Source organism: Myxocyprinus asiaticus, chromosome 50 (genome assembly GCF_019703515.2).
Source record: "Myxocyprinus asiaticus isolate MX2 ecotype Aquarium Trade chromosome 50, UBuf_Myxa_2, whole genome shotgun sequence".
Taxonomy (NCBI): domain Eukaryota; kingdom Metazoa; phylum Chordata; class Actinopteri; order Cypriniformes; family Catostomidae; genus Myxocyprinus; species Myxocyprinus asiaticus.
Window position 1 is genome coordinate 9646646 of NC_059393.1, and position 16476 is coordinate 9663121.

General features: G+C 36.9%; 2 protein-coding genes across 5 annotated transcripts in view; both read right to left on the minus strand.

The window, feature by feature from the left end:
* Positions 1–911: 911 nt before the first annotated feature.
* On the minus strand, positions 912–4724 carry adra2a (adrenoceptor alpha 2A). Its single transcript, XM_051694891.1, has 2 exons — positions 4490–4724; positions 912–3519 (listed from the first exon to the last, which is right to left on the minus strand). The coding sequence occupies exon 2, from the start codon at positions 3396–3398 to the stop codon at positions 2211–2213; it is 1188 nt and encodes a 395-aa protein (XP_051550851.1). The 5' UTR covers positions 3399–3519; positions 4490–4724; the 3' UTR covers positions 912–2210.
* Positions 4725–7043: 2319 nt separating this feature from the next.
* The window catches only part of LOC127438945 (leucine-rich repeat protein SHOC-2), a 35184-nt gene continuing 25751 nt past the window's right edge, over positions 7044–16476 (minus strand). For all 4 annotated transcript variants that reach the window (XM_051694880.1, XM_051694882.1, XM_051694881.1 and 1 more), the window contains exons 6-9: positions 16068–16190; positions 15779–15916; positions 13294–13411; positions 7044–11631 (exon numbers count right to left, since the gene is read on the minus strand). In XM_051694880.1, coding sequence (XP_051550840.1) covers positions 11423–11631; positions 13294–13411; positions 15779–15916; positions 16068–16190 — 588 coding nt within the window. In that variant the 3' untranslated portion in view covers positions 7044–11422. The remainder of the gene's footprint in view (positions 11632–13293; positions 13412–15778; positions 15917–16067; positions 16191–16476) is intronic.

Sequence of the window (16476 nt, forward strand, 5' to 3'; positions counted from 1 at the left end):
TAAAAGGCATTCAGTCATAATCCCACAGATGGTAACTTCACACCAATGGCTCCTCAGCCAAGCACATGCACCAAATGTCTGAATCTGCGGATCCTCTCGTACTGAGCAGGATTACTATTGCAACAACACATCATCAGTAGGGTAAAACTAACCTGTCTCACGACGGTCTAATCCCAGCTCATGTTCCCTATTAGTGGGTGAACAGTCCATCGCTTGGTGAATTCTGCTTCACAGTCATAGGAAGAGCCGACATCGAAGGAACAAAAAACGACATCGCTATGAACGTTTGGCCGCCACAGGCCAGTTATCCCTATGGTAACTTTCCTGACACCTCCTGCTTAAACCCAAAAAGCCAGAAGGATCATGAGGCCCCGCTTTCACGGTCCGTATTCATACTGAATATCAAGATCAAACGAGCTTTTGCCCTTCTGCTCCATGAGAGGTTTCTGTCCTCCCTGCAAACTGTTCAATATATGAAAGGATAGTTTTGGGGGCAAAAGCCCCTATAAAACACATTGTTTCTCTTAAGTGGGGCAAATAGATTTGTTGTGAAAAATGTTCAAAGTTGACTCTCATCTGATCACAGTGGAGATTCATTTGTTAAAAGAATACTTGAAATGTTATGAAATGCCAAATGTGATTGAAATGAACAAGAAATGATGCACCCTTTTCTGAAGTGCTTATTTTGAATAAGCATTCTCTTCATTTGTTACTCAAAAAAGCATCTTGCTGTCTTAAAAGTATTTGCATAAGTTGACAAATTTTGCCCTAGTCAAAATTATTTTCTTTGGTAAACAACAGCATGTCACAAATGTTTCGATTGAGCTTATCTTCTCAAGTCAGGTTCTTAAGTCATCAGACTATATTTTTTCTATTAGAAAAAAATGAAAAACAAATGAAGAAGGCTCTGCATTTTTTTATTTTATTTTCTTGAGTGCTTTTCTTTGTCAGTTAAGAGTGTGAGTGCATACAAATTTTTTTTAGATCTTAGTGGCAAAACACTTCAAGAGCACAACCAGGACAGAAAACAGCCAATATCAAGCTGAGTCATACATCAAAATGAGTTTTTTCAGATATGGCAAAATGCACAGCGACAGGTAGTTTGTATATGTCATTTGAGACCTTTGTTTTTTTAACCGTGTTACTAGGTCGAACAGGAATGGACAGGACACTCACTCCATCTCACTCCACTGGATATCTAACAGCACTAGGATGATCTCTCTGAGAGGTTTATCCTCACCTTGACCTGCAGACACTCTGTTGTCATGTTGTCAGTCATTTGATATCTTGCTGAGTATTCCTCTCTGTATTGTTGTGCATTCAGACCCAAAGATCACACTCCATATGTCGGAGAACAGATGCAAACTCATCTAGTAATGTAGCTTTCAGGAATAAAACATTGGCCTGTTTGTCACTTGGTTTATTAGTTCCAGCAATCACTGCAATAATCTCTGTAATTGGCTTGTGTTATGGGACCAAAAATCCATCCATTATATCGGGAATGACAGATATAATTTACATCAAAAGCAGAAAAATTTGTTGTGACACCGACACGTCAGGTTCCAGTCAGACTAGCTCAACTTCTTTTTGCCCAACGGTGCATATCGAGATTTTAAATGAACCATTACCGGCAGGGATAAAAGACGATTCCTGCGCCATACAATAACAACACCTTCATAATGAATTACACAATATGTCAGGGAAGTAAAAAGGCGCCATGAGAAGACAATCAGCATTGCAGCAAGTAGTTTGACACTCTGCATATGAGTATTGCAGCACAGCACAAAGATTGAAGGCCGATAGCCACAATAGTCCTTACTCCTTTGGCACATTTTGAATTGTATTTCACATTTTGAGCAACATCAATGGCGTTGCCATTGTAAATGTGCTTACTGATGGTCTCCACATTATTAGATCATAAAATACCACAGTTACAAAATATACAGCACATACAGTATATTAAGAACTACAACACAACAATACATTTCTGAAATGGACGAATCTGCCACATATTGTGCTGTAATTGCATAACCATGCATGGTTACATTGTGACACTTATACAAAGCAGGTGAGAGTTTCTTGTTGTAAAATTACACATGGCATGTTGATTTACTGTACACAAGTAATTACAGTGACATGATCTGAGTAGGACCGTCCTGGTCAGTGTGTTATGACATTAAAAAATGGAAAGAAAAAGCCCAGCAGCCCATTCACAACACTCGCCTATTATCTCTCCGGCAGAGAATCTTTTTAAAGGACCTTCTGAAGTCATTATTGAAGATGGTGTATATAATGGGATTGAGGGAGCTGTTGCAGTAGCCGAACCAAAAGCAGAACTTGAAAAGCTTCACCGGCACACAGCAGTTGCAAAACGCCGTCAGTGTGTACGTGAAGAAAAAAGGGAACCAACATATTACAAATACGCCAATAACCACCGCTAGGACAAAGGTGAAGCGCTTCTCGCGGTTCTGACGGCCCTTCCACCTGCTGGTCTTGGTGGTCTGGCAGACCTCTTGCTTGTCGTCTCCTGGTTTGATTTGGCTCAGCTTGGTCTTTCCTTTGGAGCGCTTCTTCTTGAGGGAGCAGGGGTTGGAGACCTTATGGTCGGAGGAGGACGAGTCCTCCATGTCCACTCCATTTATCTCGCCCTTGTCATTGGCTCCATCCGGCTCAGCGGTGGGATCCCCGTTTAGTCTCTTGTGAGGGTCCTTCTCGCCCTGATCATTCTCCTTCAGGTCTACGTCCTTTTTCCTCCGGTCCCCAGTGGGTGCTCTGGTCCTCTTCTTGGCAATCTGATAGATTCGGATGTAGACGAGCACCATGATGATGCATGGAAGGAAAAATGAGCCAATGGAAGAGGAGATAATGTACCATTTTTCTCGATTAATATCGCAGATGGAGCCCTCTTCCTTCTCCATGGTAATGAGAGGCGGGAAGGAGATTACGGCGGCAATGACCCAAACCCCAAAAATGATGCGCTTGATTCGTTGCGGCGTGCGCTTGAGGTTGTACTCAATGGCTTGTGTGATTGACCAGTACCTGTCCAAACTGATGGCGCACAGGTGAGTTATGGAGGCCGTGCAAAAGAGAACATCCAGGGCAAGGTATATTTCGCACCACACTTGCCCAAAGGCCCAGTAACCCATCAGCTCATTGGCCAAAGAAAACGGCATCACCAAAGTTGCTACCAAAATGTCGGCTGATGCCAGTGAGACCAGGAACAGGTTCTGGGGAGCCCTGAGAGCTCGGCTCGTGAAAACGGCGATGACAACCAGCACGTTGCCGAAAACGATGAGAAGGATGAGGAGCCCCACCAGAACGCTCAGTGGAAGGGCCACCAATAGGGTGTAGGGCGGCTTGCCGTTCTCCGTCCCATTGGTCACATTTTCACACCCCATTGTCTCTTCTCTCACATGGGCTTGGTGGAACTGAAATTATGTTTTCAGCTGATGACACTTTATGTTTTCCATATTATTGAGAACATCTTGGCATTGAGCAAAAGTGATGCTCGTTTGAAATCTACAAAGAAATAAAGAGAAATTTAGTAGTAACGAAAATAGAGGAAAAGGAATAATAATATTAATTAAAACAGTATTAAAAAACAACTAATACATAATAAAATGCCAAAAAATGCAAAACAAGGAAGGGAAATGTAGGAATATATATATATATATATATATATATATATATATATATATATATATATATATATATATATATATATATATATATAATTTTTTACACAACTAATAAGTACATTTAAACTAAAAGTTTAACTAAAAACTAAAAGTAACTAAAAGTTATAAATACAATGGATAATATAAAATAAACAATGAGCAAAACTGGAAGAGCAAATGAGCAAACAAGGAAGAAATGTAGCAATAAATGAAAAAATAAAATAATAAAATTAAACTGAATTTTTTAAATAATACATTCTTCAAATAACGAATAAATAATAATAATGTAAAATATTTTTTATTATAACTTAAAATAATAAATATAATTGATAATACAAAAATAATCAATAAGCAAAAATGCAATACAAGAGAAATGTAGCAATAATTGAAAAAAGAATAACAAAAGTAAAAATCAATATTTTTAAATAATACATTATAAAAACAACTAATAATAAAAATAATGTAAAATATTGTAATATCAACTTAATAGATGATACAAAATAATCAATTAGCAGAAAAATGCAAAACAAGGAACAGAAATGTAGCAAATACAAAATATAAATAATATATATATATATATATATATATATATATATATATATATATATATATATATATATATATATATATATTATAGTAAGTTATTTAAACAAATAATCAACAAAAATAATGTAAAATATTTCAATGCCAACTAAAGCTAATGAATAATACGAAAATAAAAAAATAAAAAACAATTCTGCTGTTTCTGATGATTTGTTAAAAATACAATATTATATATTAACAACAAAAAGTAAGAGAGGAATGGATCTTACCTTTGAGGAAAAAACTAAAACACGCACAAAATTAAGCCATTCAAAACATCTTCTTCTGAGTATAACTTCTCTTCTGCACGTCGGTCAGTAAGAGACAAACTGCATCATTAATTTCTCGCATCTCCCCGGTGGAGCGTGTAAAGACAGCGCTTCATCATCAGCGCTCAACTCAGCAGTGCGCGCGCATGATCTGACTCCGTCTCGCGCACACAGAGCTAATAGATGTGTAATCACATTATCCTGTTGTGAGCGCGCTGTGTGTGAGAGAGAGACGCGCGCAGGAAAGAGTGATGAGTGTGCGCGCACTCGCGTTCTAAATGACTTCCCTTATGCTTAATAAGAGACACGCCCTCTTTCTCAGAACACCAGCCTCCGAGTTGCCGTTGCTAAGCAGGCGGCGGGCGAGGAGATGTGGAAACGCCAAAAGCGCCTTTGAAACACTTTTTATCAGTGACCATCTGGTTAAAGTCAGTTAAAGTCATTTGTCTTTTTCTTTTTTTTAAGAGAGAATAAGCAAAAAGTGATTGTTTATTAGTGGTTAATAATTGTTTACTTGATAAAAACAGACAAACAATAGGCTAAATATACAAAAATAAAAAGAGTTCCCACAATGTTTGACCAATGCATTTCCATGACTTTTATAATAAGGACATTTTAAATAATTTTATAGAGATATTAATGGATTTTAATTTGTGTGTTGTCATGTACCTAATCTTTTGAATTAATGGGTGATTGTCACGAAATCCATCAAGAAAATATCCTCGTCCAATTTTACTCCAGATTCAAAAGAAGCTAATGAAAAGAATAGAAAGTATATTTTGCAAATAGAAAATGAAGCCTATTTTAGGGCCATTAAGATTATTTACATTGTGACAATATTTTCATGACAGTTACGCACATTTTACCACCCAATTTTTATTATCGCAATGCGTAAAAAAAGATGGTCGTTATGAAATTCTCATTATCGTGACATAAAAATTTTGCTGGAAAAATTTCAATTGTAAAGTGTTTGAACATCATATTGGTATTCCTTTGCAACTGCCTTTAATATTCACTATTTTAAAAATAATAAAATTAAATGTGCTTAAAGGGATAGTACACCCAAAATGAAAATTCCCTCATTATTTACTCACCCTCATGCCATCCCAGATGTGAATGACTGTCTGTCTTCTGCTGAACACAAATTATGATTTTTAGAAGAATATTTCAGCTCTGTAGCTCCATACAATGCAAGTGAATGATGGCCAAAACTCTGAAAGTTCAAAAAGCACATAAATGCAGCATAAAAGTAATCTATAAGACTCCAGTGGTTAAATCCATATCTTCAGAAGCGATATAATGGGTGTGGGTGAAAATAATATCAATAATTAAGTCCTTTTTTTACTATAAATCTCTACTTTCACTTTCACTTTCTTCTTTTGTTTACTGGCGATTCGAATTTTTCATGCATATCGCCACCTACTGGTCAGGGTCAAAGGTGGTCAAAAAAAGGACTTAAATATTTATATTTTTCTCACCCGAAGACATGGCTATGCTGCATTTATGTGCTTTTTGAACCTTCAAAGTTCTGGTCACCATTCACTTGCATTGTATTGAGCTACAGAGCTGAAATATTCTTCTAGAATTTGTGTTCTGCAGAAGAAAGTCATACACATCTGGGATGGTATGAGAGTGAGTAAATGATGAAATTTTGGTTGAACTTAAATGTCCTGAAAATAGTAACAATGCAAAGAATCTTGATGGTCCTAAATGTAGGCTTAAATATGAACAGGACATTTTCTTGTCAGGTTTCGTGAGAACCACAAGTATAGATGTAAACGTAATACTTACAACTTGTGCTTACTGAACTACTTATTAGTGTACAAATGTCTCCAATAAACCCTCAATGAACTCACAGAGCTCTTCTTTTTTACACTGGATTACAGGCGACTTTTACTCTACACAAGCATTCAAAAAGAGCAATATCTAGCCAATTAAAGCGGAGCAAAACTAGAAAGATTTACACTCGCCACAGAAATTTCCAGTACACTCATTTCCAGGCCTGAAAAGAACGGTTTTAAAATTCCCAGATATTTCCAGATTTTACATGACCGTGGGAATCCTCACATTACATCCAAAAATACCACAGCAAAATCTAGTGACAGTCTCAGACGAGAAAGAGATCAATGATAATGATGAAGAGAAAGCGCGTTTAACTCTCGAGGGCGATTTGTCACGGTGTGCGCGCGCTCAGAAAAGCGCGAGAGCGAGGAGCAATGAAACAGCGACACCTACCGGCACATCAGCTAAATTAAACGAGCGCTTTGTGGTCATATGGAATGTTGTGTGCAATCGAACAATGCAGGATTGGTTGCATTATAATGGATTGTTAGATTCAGCCCGAGAATGTTCCTAAGAGCATCTCGCGTTCTAACATGGCCAATGCGTGTGACCTAGAAACAGTGCAGAATTTTAAACATTTAATATTTGTATAGCTTCGACCAGACAATTCTGATGTAATATCTGGCTGCAGACAATTATGTCGCTGGACTATTGAGTACAGATGTGACATTCGTAAGGCAGTCAAATGAACATTTATTTGAAGAATGCTTCTCAAAGCAAAGACTTGATCTGATGGAAGATGGTCCTATTACTCAGTCTGGCTGAGTTAGAAAGAAAAGAGAAACCAAGAGATGCATCTTAAAGGCTGTTTTTCAAGAGAAAGGCTAGACATGTCTGCACAACACTTTTGATACCCTAAGAAGTAAAAGAAAAACATTTTGCAGTTAAGAAAGAGCAACATTTTATCTTTTGTATTGGTTTTTTAACCCCTGTCCACCCAGACAATAATGAATCTAAAAGAAAGAAAATTAACATGCTTGTTTCCTATACATGGAAAGGCAAGAAAAAAGCAGGAAATATACATTCCTCATTCCTACAATAAAACAAAATCAAAACAATCAAACATGGAAAATGAATTTCATTTATACAGTTGCTATGACCTAAAAGCACAGACAATAGAAAAATAAACCATACCCTTATGCTCAAATCATATGGATTCACCAGAACAATATAAAATCAGAATCGCCACTCTGGCTGATTACAATTCAAAAGTACGTTATTTCATTTTTTTAATGTATTTTGTGTGTGTGTGTGTGACTACATTCCTTATTTGCGATAAATGCTCTCTCGTCTAAAATTGACCGATATAACTGTTAGCCGACTTTCAAATCAGCCCTGCATAAATGGCACATAAATGCTAAAAAACAAAAACAGAAAACTTAAATGGAACACGTCACAATGGCGTATCCATAATGCACATCTCACTTGAAGCACTCATCACATGCATTTATTGTCACATAATAATTCCATTTTAACATCTAACTATTCCCTCACACACTCACGCATACACACGCACAAAACAAACAAACAAACAACAAACAAAAAAAATTACAGTTCCAAGCTTTTATACAAAACCAGGAATGCAATGCCTCTGGTGTATAGTTAAGCATGAACAGAGAAAGCCCTTTTTACAATGTTTGTATTCAGCGTCTGCGTATTGGCCGAACGGGTCCAGAGGGATTTCATCAGTAACAGAACATCTGTGCTGGTAGAACCGGCCGAGATCTCAGTCTGTAACGTCTCGGTTCTTTTACAGCATTACGTTTTTAGGAGGTCCAGAAAGCAGCAACAGGTTCTGCTGGTTGATAAAAAGCAGCGATTTGTGTCCTTTCTTCATGCCGAATGAGGCCCCACGAACATGAAGGGCCTCTGAGAGACTCTTAGTGGCTGCAGATCTTTACACTGCTGCCAATGCAGACAATGTCTTTATAAATGAAAAGGGAAAGTGGGAACTTAAAATAATAATAATAATAATAAAATAACTGCATGGACGCAACACTAACAGGAATACATTTGGCTTGATAAACTAGAGTGGAGTTGTAAATTTACAGTCACTTGATATAATACTACACCAAATGAAATTCCACCTTTTAAAAAGTTTGTATAATCAAAACATAATGGGCTTTAATTTGAATACTTTGATGATTTGCACCATTTGAAACCAATGATATGCATTTTAAATATTCAGAATCACAAACTAGCCAGGCAGAAAAGTTCAAATCAAAACATTTAATAAAGAGATAGCATGAAAGCCTCAAAAATCAAAGAAATAAGGTTCATAATAGCTTTTGAATTTGCTGAGGCAAACTTTTCTCATTCATTGTTATAAAATATACATGATAGAAAATTAAAATAAATGATAAAATACTTCAGAAATAATCATTATAATAAAAAATGCCCCCATCCATACATTTAATTGGTAACATGAAATATTGTGACCCTTTTACTTGAGGTGGATGCCAAATATCAATACAAAGTGCATTAAAAGCAGCAGCATAAGAGGTGTGGTGTATGAAACAAATGGTGCAAACAAAATTAAGATCCTTTGAATGTAGAGGTTCAGTGTCCTGGAAAAATGTAAAAAGCAGAAACTCAACCAGTCCTAGATTCAATGACCATTACTGGTGATTCTGTCAAGAAATAATGAAGAGAACTGATGTAAATGGGTGTTTTGGGCATTCCTCACAGTAAATGTGGGCCTCCAGATCTGTCGTTAACGGCTAGCATTGTTCACAGCACCTGATTTGTAGATGCAAACTCTCACCAATAGGACTCAAGCAGAGCACAACACTGTGGATATGGCAGACAAGTAAACATAATACCAATCAAAACTCCAGCCGGACAGAGACCCAGAGTCATAGCGCACCTTTAAACTGATTCAGAATGGTTGCTTTGAATGACATTCCCCTTTGGGTGATAATCATGAAAACTGTCAAGAAAATATGCTGGTCATATTTAGCCTTAAATCACAAAGTTTTTTTTTAACTATATTTGCATACAGAAAATTCAGATTTTTTGCATTGTGACATTATTTTCAGGACGTTTCAATGATGATTTCTATTACTGTAAAGTGTCTGGACATTTTACTTGTACTATTCCCATTGATTTCAATGACGATTCTAATTACTGTAACATGTCCGGACATTTTACTTTTAGTATTCCCATTAATTTCAATGATGATTCTGATTACTGTAATGTATCTGGATGTTTTACTTTTACTGTTCCTATTGTTTTAAATGACGATTCTCATTATCATAATTCGTCCGGATGTTTTACTGTTTCCATTGATTTCAATGACGATTCTCATTACTGTAATGCTTTTGGATGTTTTACCATTACTCTTCCCATTTATTTCAATGATGTTTCTCATTACCGTAATGCATTTGGATGTTTTACCATTACTGTTCCCATTGGTTTCAATGATGATTCTCATTACCGTAACACATCCGGATGTTTTACTTTTACTGTTTCCACTGAATTCAGTGACAATTTTTATTACCGTAATGCATTTGGATGTTTTACCTTTACTGTTCCCATTGATTTCAGTGATGATTCTCATTACCATAATGCTACCGGGTGTTTTACTTTTACTATTCCCATTGTTTTAAATGATGATTTTCCTTACCGTAACACGTCCGGACATTTTACTCTTACTGTTCCCACTGATTTCTATGACGATTCTCATTGCCGTAATGCATCTGGATGTTTTACTTTTACTATTCCCATTGTTTTAAATGATAATTCTCATTACCACAATGCATCTAGATATTTACTTTTACTGTTTCCATTGTTTTCAATGCTAATTCTCATTACCGTAGCACATACGGACATTTTACTTTTACCATTCCCATTGATTTTAATGATGATTCTTATTACCGTAACGCGTCCTGACATTTTACTTAAAATATTCCTATTATTTTCAATGACAATTCTCATTCTTGTAACACATCTGGACAGTTTACTCTTAATGGGGGGGGGAGATGTGTCATGAAAAAAATGTGAATGAAAATAAAAGTCTTAATGTCCCTCAAAATAGGCAGACTTTTTTTGTATGCAAAATATAAATTAGTATTTGTCTCTTTTGATTTTGGAGTAAAATAGGACCAGGATATTTCCTTAACAGGTTTTGTTACAATCACCCCTCTAGTTCGAAAGACCTAACCATTTACCTTAACCAGATTGCTGTCAATTCATTTAAATGTTTCATTCAACTATGTTGCTTTGTTTTCACAGTTTGATAACGCAGAAAACTAAAGAATCACTGGGAATCGCAGATCTATACATTTTAAATGTCAAGCGTAGCCCAACATATAAGAGGAATGAATATTTAAAAAAAAAAAAGCAACTGACAAAGCAATCAGCAACAGTTACAAAAAAATAAAAAATAAAAAAAATAAAAAGAATTACTGAATAAATGATACTTCTGCAAATTCATCCTTTTTGTATTAAAACATCTTGGATAATTATGTTCAGACACAAACCACCCAACTGCACTGAAAAGGCACAATTTCTATAATAATAATCATAAAAAAAATCAACACTAAAATTTTAAGACTGCTTCCAAACATGTCCTCTGTACAATAAAAATCTTTTGGTTGTGGGATAAAAAAAAAAAAAAAAAAAAAAAAAAGATCTGTGGCTAAAAAAAATAAAACAAACCAACATACAGTATTGCGGCAGCAGCAGCAAAAAATTAAGTTGTAAAAAAATGTTTTGTTTTTGCATACAACTGTTTCCTGGCATCAAAACCACTAAAATGACTTTCGATAAATTGGCAAGATTATTTGAACATTTGAAGAGCGCCTCTTTTCTTAGAATCACTAATGTATATAATCATTAATTCAGGCAACAGAAGCCTAGACATTGTTTTCTACTTGACTGTGTGGTAAAGGGGACCTAACTGGCTATGATTCCTCCATCTGGAACCCAGTTATAGAGTCCTGTCCTAGATATAATGATGACGATATCTTCAAAAATTACATTGAATAGCAATGTTGTTTTTCCTCTTTGTTGGTTTTGTTTGTACAGTGTGTGAGCCTCAGACAGGGTGTCTCAGACCATGGCACGGTAAGGTCCCTGCATCTTGAGGAACTGGATGATGAATGAAGGGCCTCCAGCGACGATCTGGGGCGGGAGGTGGCTGAGGGGGCAGTTCTCTATGCTCATGATGGACAGCTTACTGCACAGAGCCAACTCAAATGGTAGACTATGCAAGTTGGGGTTGTCATTAAGGTACAGGTCCTCAAGGTTCTCCAGTGTACCTGTGGTTGGATGAAAGTGGAGAGAATGGCTACAGTTAGCTTCTTTTAATTTTACATTTAAAAATGTGATGCTCCACCAAGATGTGCAGGTGTCTATAGGGTATAGCCAACTAACTTGTGTTCTCATACACACTGCGTCGAGATTCATAATTGGATCATGACTGAAACTGCAAGTGTAAAAAAATGATTCTGCAGGATCACTTGTCGGTATGGCATCTAAAACAGCTCTGATCACACTGAGAAAAGCTCAAGAGTTTGCATTTATTTAGGTGATTCTTACAGTCCTATTTTTATTTTTTTCCAATATCAAAAAAAAAAAAAAAAAAAAAGACAAATGAAATTGTTACATACAGAAAATTAAGTCCAATTTGGGGCCATCAAGTTTTTTTTAGATTGTGACATTTCATGACAGTTGCAAGCATTTTACCCCCCCATTTCTCATTACCGCAATGCAAAAAAAGGCAATGTGAAAAAATGTGGAACGTACTTATGCATCATAGTAGTACTTCCTTGGTACTGCCTTTTATTTTAGCTGATTTTAATAAAAAATATTTTACAACAGCATTTTTGTTACAGTAATGAGAACCATCATTGAAAAAAGTAATAGTTCAAGTAGTTAAAGAAAAATGTCTGGACGCTTTACGGTAATGAGAACTGGGAGTTTGTTTGTTTATTTAGTTTTAACGCCATGTCAGCATCTAGGCTATTCACATGGCAAACAAAGGTTCGTCAATACATATTTGCAATATTAGATAAGACACTTTAAGTTTATACAAGACAAAAACTGTAAAATCTGTTCAGATGGTACTTTTTTAAAAATGTTTATTAAGGAAGTCTCTGTATAGAAGCAGTTTCTGGTAGTTCCAAAGGTTTCACAGTTCAACAGAATGTCCTTGATGGTCATAGGGGTTTGGCAAGGTATAAATATGGGAGGATCTTCACCAGTCAGTAAAAATGCATGTGTTAGTCTTTAATGGCCCAGTCAGCATCTGGTAAACACTATTTGGTCGTGCCTAGATTTAAAATTTTGAGAGTAGTTGCTTTGGACCCTGGGGTTTATTTCGTATAGTTTATTGCTGTCGTACTCATTCCATTCTGATTGCCACTTATTGGTGATACACGAGTTTATTAATGGCCTGAGGTCAGAGGGCGGTATCAGACATTCTGAGATCTCCAAGTTTAATGCCTCTTTTGCAGCTGTATCTGCTTTTTCATTTACTGCCAGACCAATATGTCCCAGCACCCAACAGAGGATAATGTTGAAATCCTTCTTCTGTAATCGATGTATTTTAGTCAAAATGTTCATTATAGAATTGGGAGTAAAATGTGCAAGAAATGCAAGAAATCACGATGGTCCTAAATCTAGGCTTAAATTTCTTTTTGCAAAATATAATTGTAATTATTTTGCATTGATTTGTGTTAAATACGACCAGGCCATATTCTTGACGGGAATCGTGAGATTCACCCATTACGCGACCTGCTTCATTAATTGTAGGAAAGTAACTTCAACACACAAATAAAAAAGTATTGATACAAATATCGATCTAAAATATCAATATCGCAAAAGAAGGATGATGATATATTGATATTTGATTGTATTGGCACAGCCCTTTTTTTGTTTCTATATTCATTTATTTTTTGAGGGCAGCAGTAACGACATACCAATCTCTTCAGGTAGGTGCTGCAGTAGGTTCTCTCCCAAACCCAGGTATGTCAGGTTGGTCAGGTGACCGATCCCTCTTGGCAAAGTGGTCAGCTGATTATTGGTCAACACAAGTTTCTGCAAATAAAGATGAGAAATTACTCAGAATTCCAAAGCGATCTGCATCCAATCAGTCACACTGGCACAATCTCAGTTATACACTCACTCAAGCACACACATTACCTTTGTTCCAAAATCTAGTGATCTGCCAACCTACAAGGCAATGTTAGGCATCAAAGGCACATTCCATTTGCAAAGACTGTTCCAAACAATACAAGACAGCTCATTTTGGCCAAATTCTTAGGCAGCAATGTGTAGTTATCACATTGTTATAACTACTAAAGAGTAGAGTATTGCATTGTTAGTTTAGCAGCATGCTAATGTTTGCATTGTTAGTTTAGCAGCATGCTAATGTAAAACCAGAGTGCAGCTCCTATCTACTTGAATGGGGGAACAATCTCAAAAACAGTTGGTGAAGATTACGATCAAAGAACATATTTCAGGGGGGCCTGGGTAGCTCAGCGAGTATTGACGGCATCTACCACCCCTGGAGTCGCGAGTTCGAATCCAGGGCGTGCTGAGTGACTCCAGCCAGGTCTCCTAAGCAACCAAATTGGCCCGGTTGCTAGGGAGAGTAGAGTCACACGGGGTAACCCCCTCGTGGTCGCGATTAGTGGTTCTCGCTCTTAATGGGGCACGTGACAAGTTGTGCGTGGATCGCGGAGAATAGCATGAGCCTCCACGTGCGGAGTCTCCGCAGTATCATGCACAACGAGCCACGTGATAAGATGCGTGGATTGACAGTCTCAGAAGCGGAAGCAGCTAAGATTTGACCTCTGCCACCCGGATTGAGGTGAGTAACCGTGCCACCACGAGGACCTACTAAGTAGTGGGAATTGGGCATTCCAAATTGGGAGAAAAGGGGATAAAAAAAAAAAAGAAGAAAAAAAAAAGAACATTTCATATCAGCAATAAAATGTGATAATATTGGAATCATAAATTGTTCTTCTTTACCTCATATTATGCTACAACATAATCTTCCCTTCTTTTCTAGCTAATGCCCATGCGTGTTAGCGAGTTGATTAACTGTAAGGCGGGACTTCCTTTCTACACCTAGCATATCAATCATTAATTAATTTTAGGACTAATGTGTTCAGTAACCATGCCAGCAGACTTTGATAAGGCTATCTATACAGTCATCCACCGCTAGAGTGGTGTCTTGTCCGTGTCAGAGAAGAAGAACGGCATAGATGAAGATGAAGCGGGCTCAATGGCGGTGTCTCGTTTGGAAAGCTGAGTCCTCCGGATGTCGCATTTATCGGCCGTATACATCAGAGGCTTCATAAAAGCAAGTAGGACACTTCGAATGTAGCCTTCGAATGCGACCTTCTTTCACTGGAATTCGGAGGATGCATGAGGTGTATCCTTCATCAGTAGATGGGTGCAGAGTATGATATATACTATTATATTAATATATAATTCAAATAAGTATTAGACTAAAAGTACACATGTAAAATCTATTTTCTTTTCTCTTTACATCATTATAACTCTCCTAAATTTTACCTCATACATTCTCCATGTTACGTTACATTTCCGTTTGTCCTACGAAGGCCGTCTCGTTTAAACGAGACTTGTTTAAAGGAGGATGCTCGGCATACTGCAGCCTTCAAAGGACGCATCCTACCTAGCATGCAGCCTTCCAAACGAGACACAGCCAGTGTAATCAGTGCTGTAGCGTTTCTCTATAAATTAACATTATGTTTTCTTCAAACACATGATAGTGTGTTAAAGTACAATATAAAAACAAGCACAGTTGATCTGCTGGTCTCCTTGTTTCATCCCAACCTACAATTGCATCAGTGATCACTGGGAAAGCACAATCAGGTGCTACACACGGCTACTGTGTTTAAGGAACGTGTTATGATTTAATTTCAAATAAAAAATATGTCCAAAGGTCCAAAATATCCCACGATCCACAACGTGAAGTTTTAATGAACTTAAATTTGTAAACGAGTTATATATCTTGTTTACAAGTTATTACTAACAGTAATTCTTTAACAGTAATTAAACAATTGACACATTTGTACTAAACACAGCCTAAATGTATTAAACTACACTGAACAAAGAATATTAGAGGACAATGCCAATACTTGCATTTCTTAAGTGTAATAATGTTAATTATATTTAAACAGCAGGCTACATGCACATATTATTTGGAGTCCTCCATGTGCATTTTGTGGTATTAATGTTAACAATTAACTGATTAATTGATCATTCATTCCACAACGATCGATGGTGAAACTTTACATCCATTACTTGAAAGTTTCCATTTCTGTTAGGATGCCTCCTTAGAAAGCAGCTGCCAATGCAGACAATAAGGTAAGTTTTTGGAACACAGCTATAAGGTATCTGCTACGGATCAGAGCAATGATACAATTGTCCTACCTGTAGATCTTTAAGGTAGGCAATCTCATTCGGGAGAGACTCCAGTTTGTTTTCTTCCAAGTCAAGCTCTCGTAATTTCCGTAAATTCCCAATCCCTTGAGGCAACTTCTTCAGGAGATTGTTGGACAATATGAGGACCTAAAAGAAACAAAATCAAAACAATGAGCTAAAATAATGACCCTGAACAACATGAGACCCTGTGCCCAACTAAATCTCAATGTGTCTGTCTGCTATAGAAAAACAACAATGTGGAAACAATGTAGAAAGAAATAGCAAAACAGAATGCTACCTCTAAAGACACAAGTCCACAGATGTCCTCTGGAATCTTGGTGAGCTGGTTTGTTGCCAGGTTCAGCTCCACCATGCTGGTCCATGTCCCAAAATCCAGCGGGAGGGACGTTAGCTGGTTGTCCTGTAAAAATAGTTTCAAATGAACTGAAAGACAAGTAAACCAACTTTCTTAGCTAATTTAACAAAAGTCATTTGCAAAAATCATGTCTCTATGATATTCTGATCCTTAAATAGGGCTTGGGTCCCTCCTTCAATGCCCGTCTAATGTGACTTTTATTTGCCCATTTTATCATCCACAAGGCGAAAATCAGATCAGTCTGATCACTTGGAAAACTAATAGAAAACCTCTCCTCAAAAAGCCATTCTATTTGAGGTGTTGTTCATGTTCCAAATCCATTTGTGCTACA

Bases quoted from the DNA above. Each gene is read 5' to 3' on its own strand.
- adra2a (XM_051694891.1), bottom strand. From the start codon at position 3,398: ATGGGGTGTGAAAATGTGACCAATGGGACGGAGAACGGCAAGCCGCCC.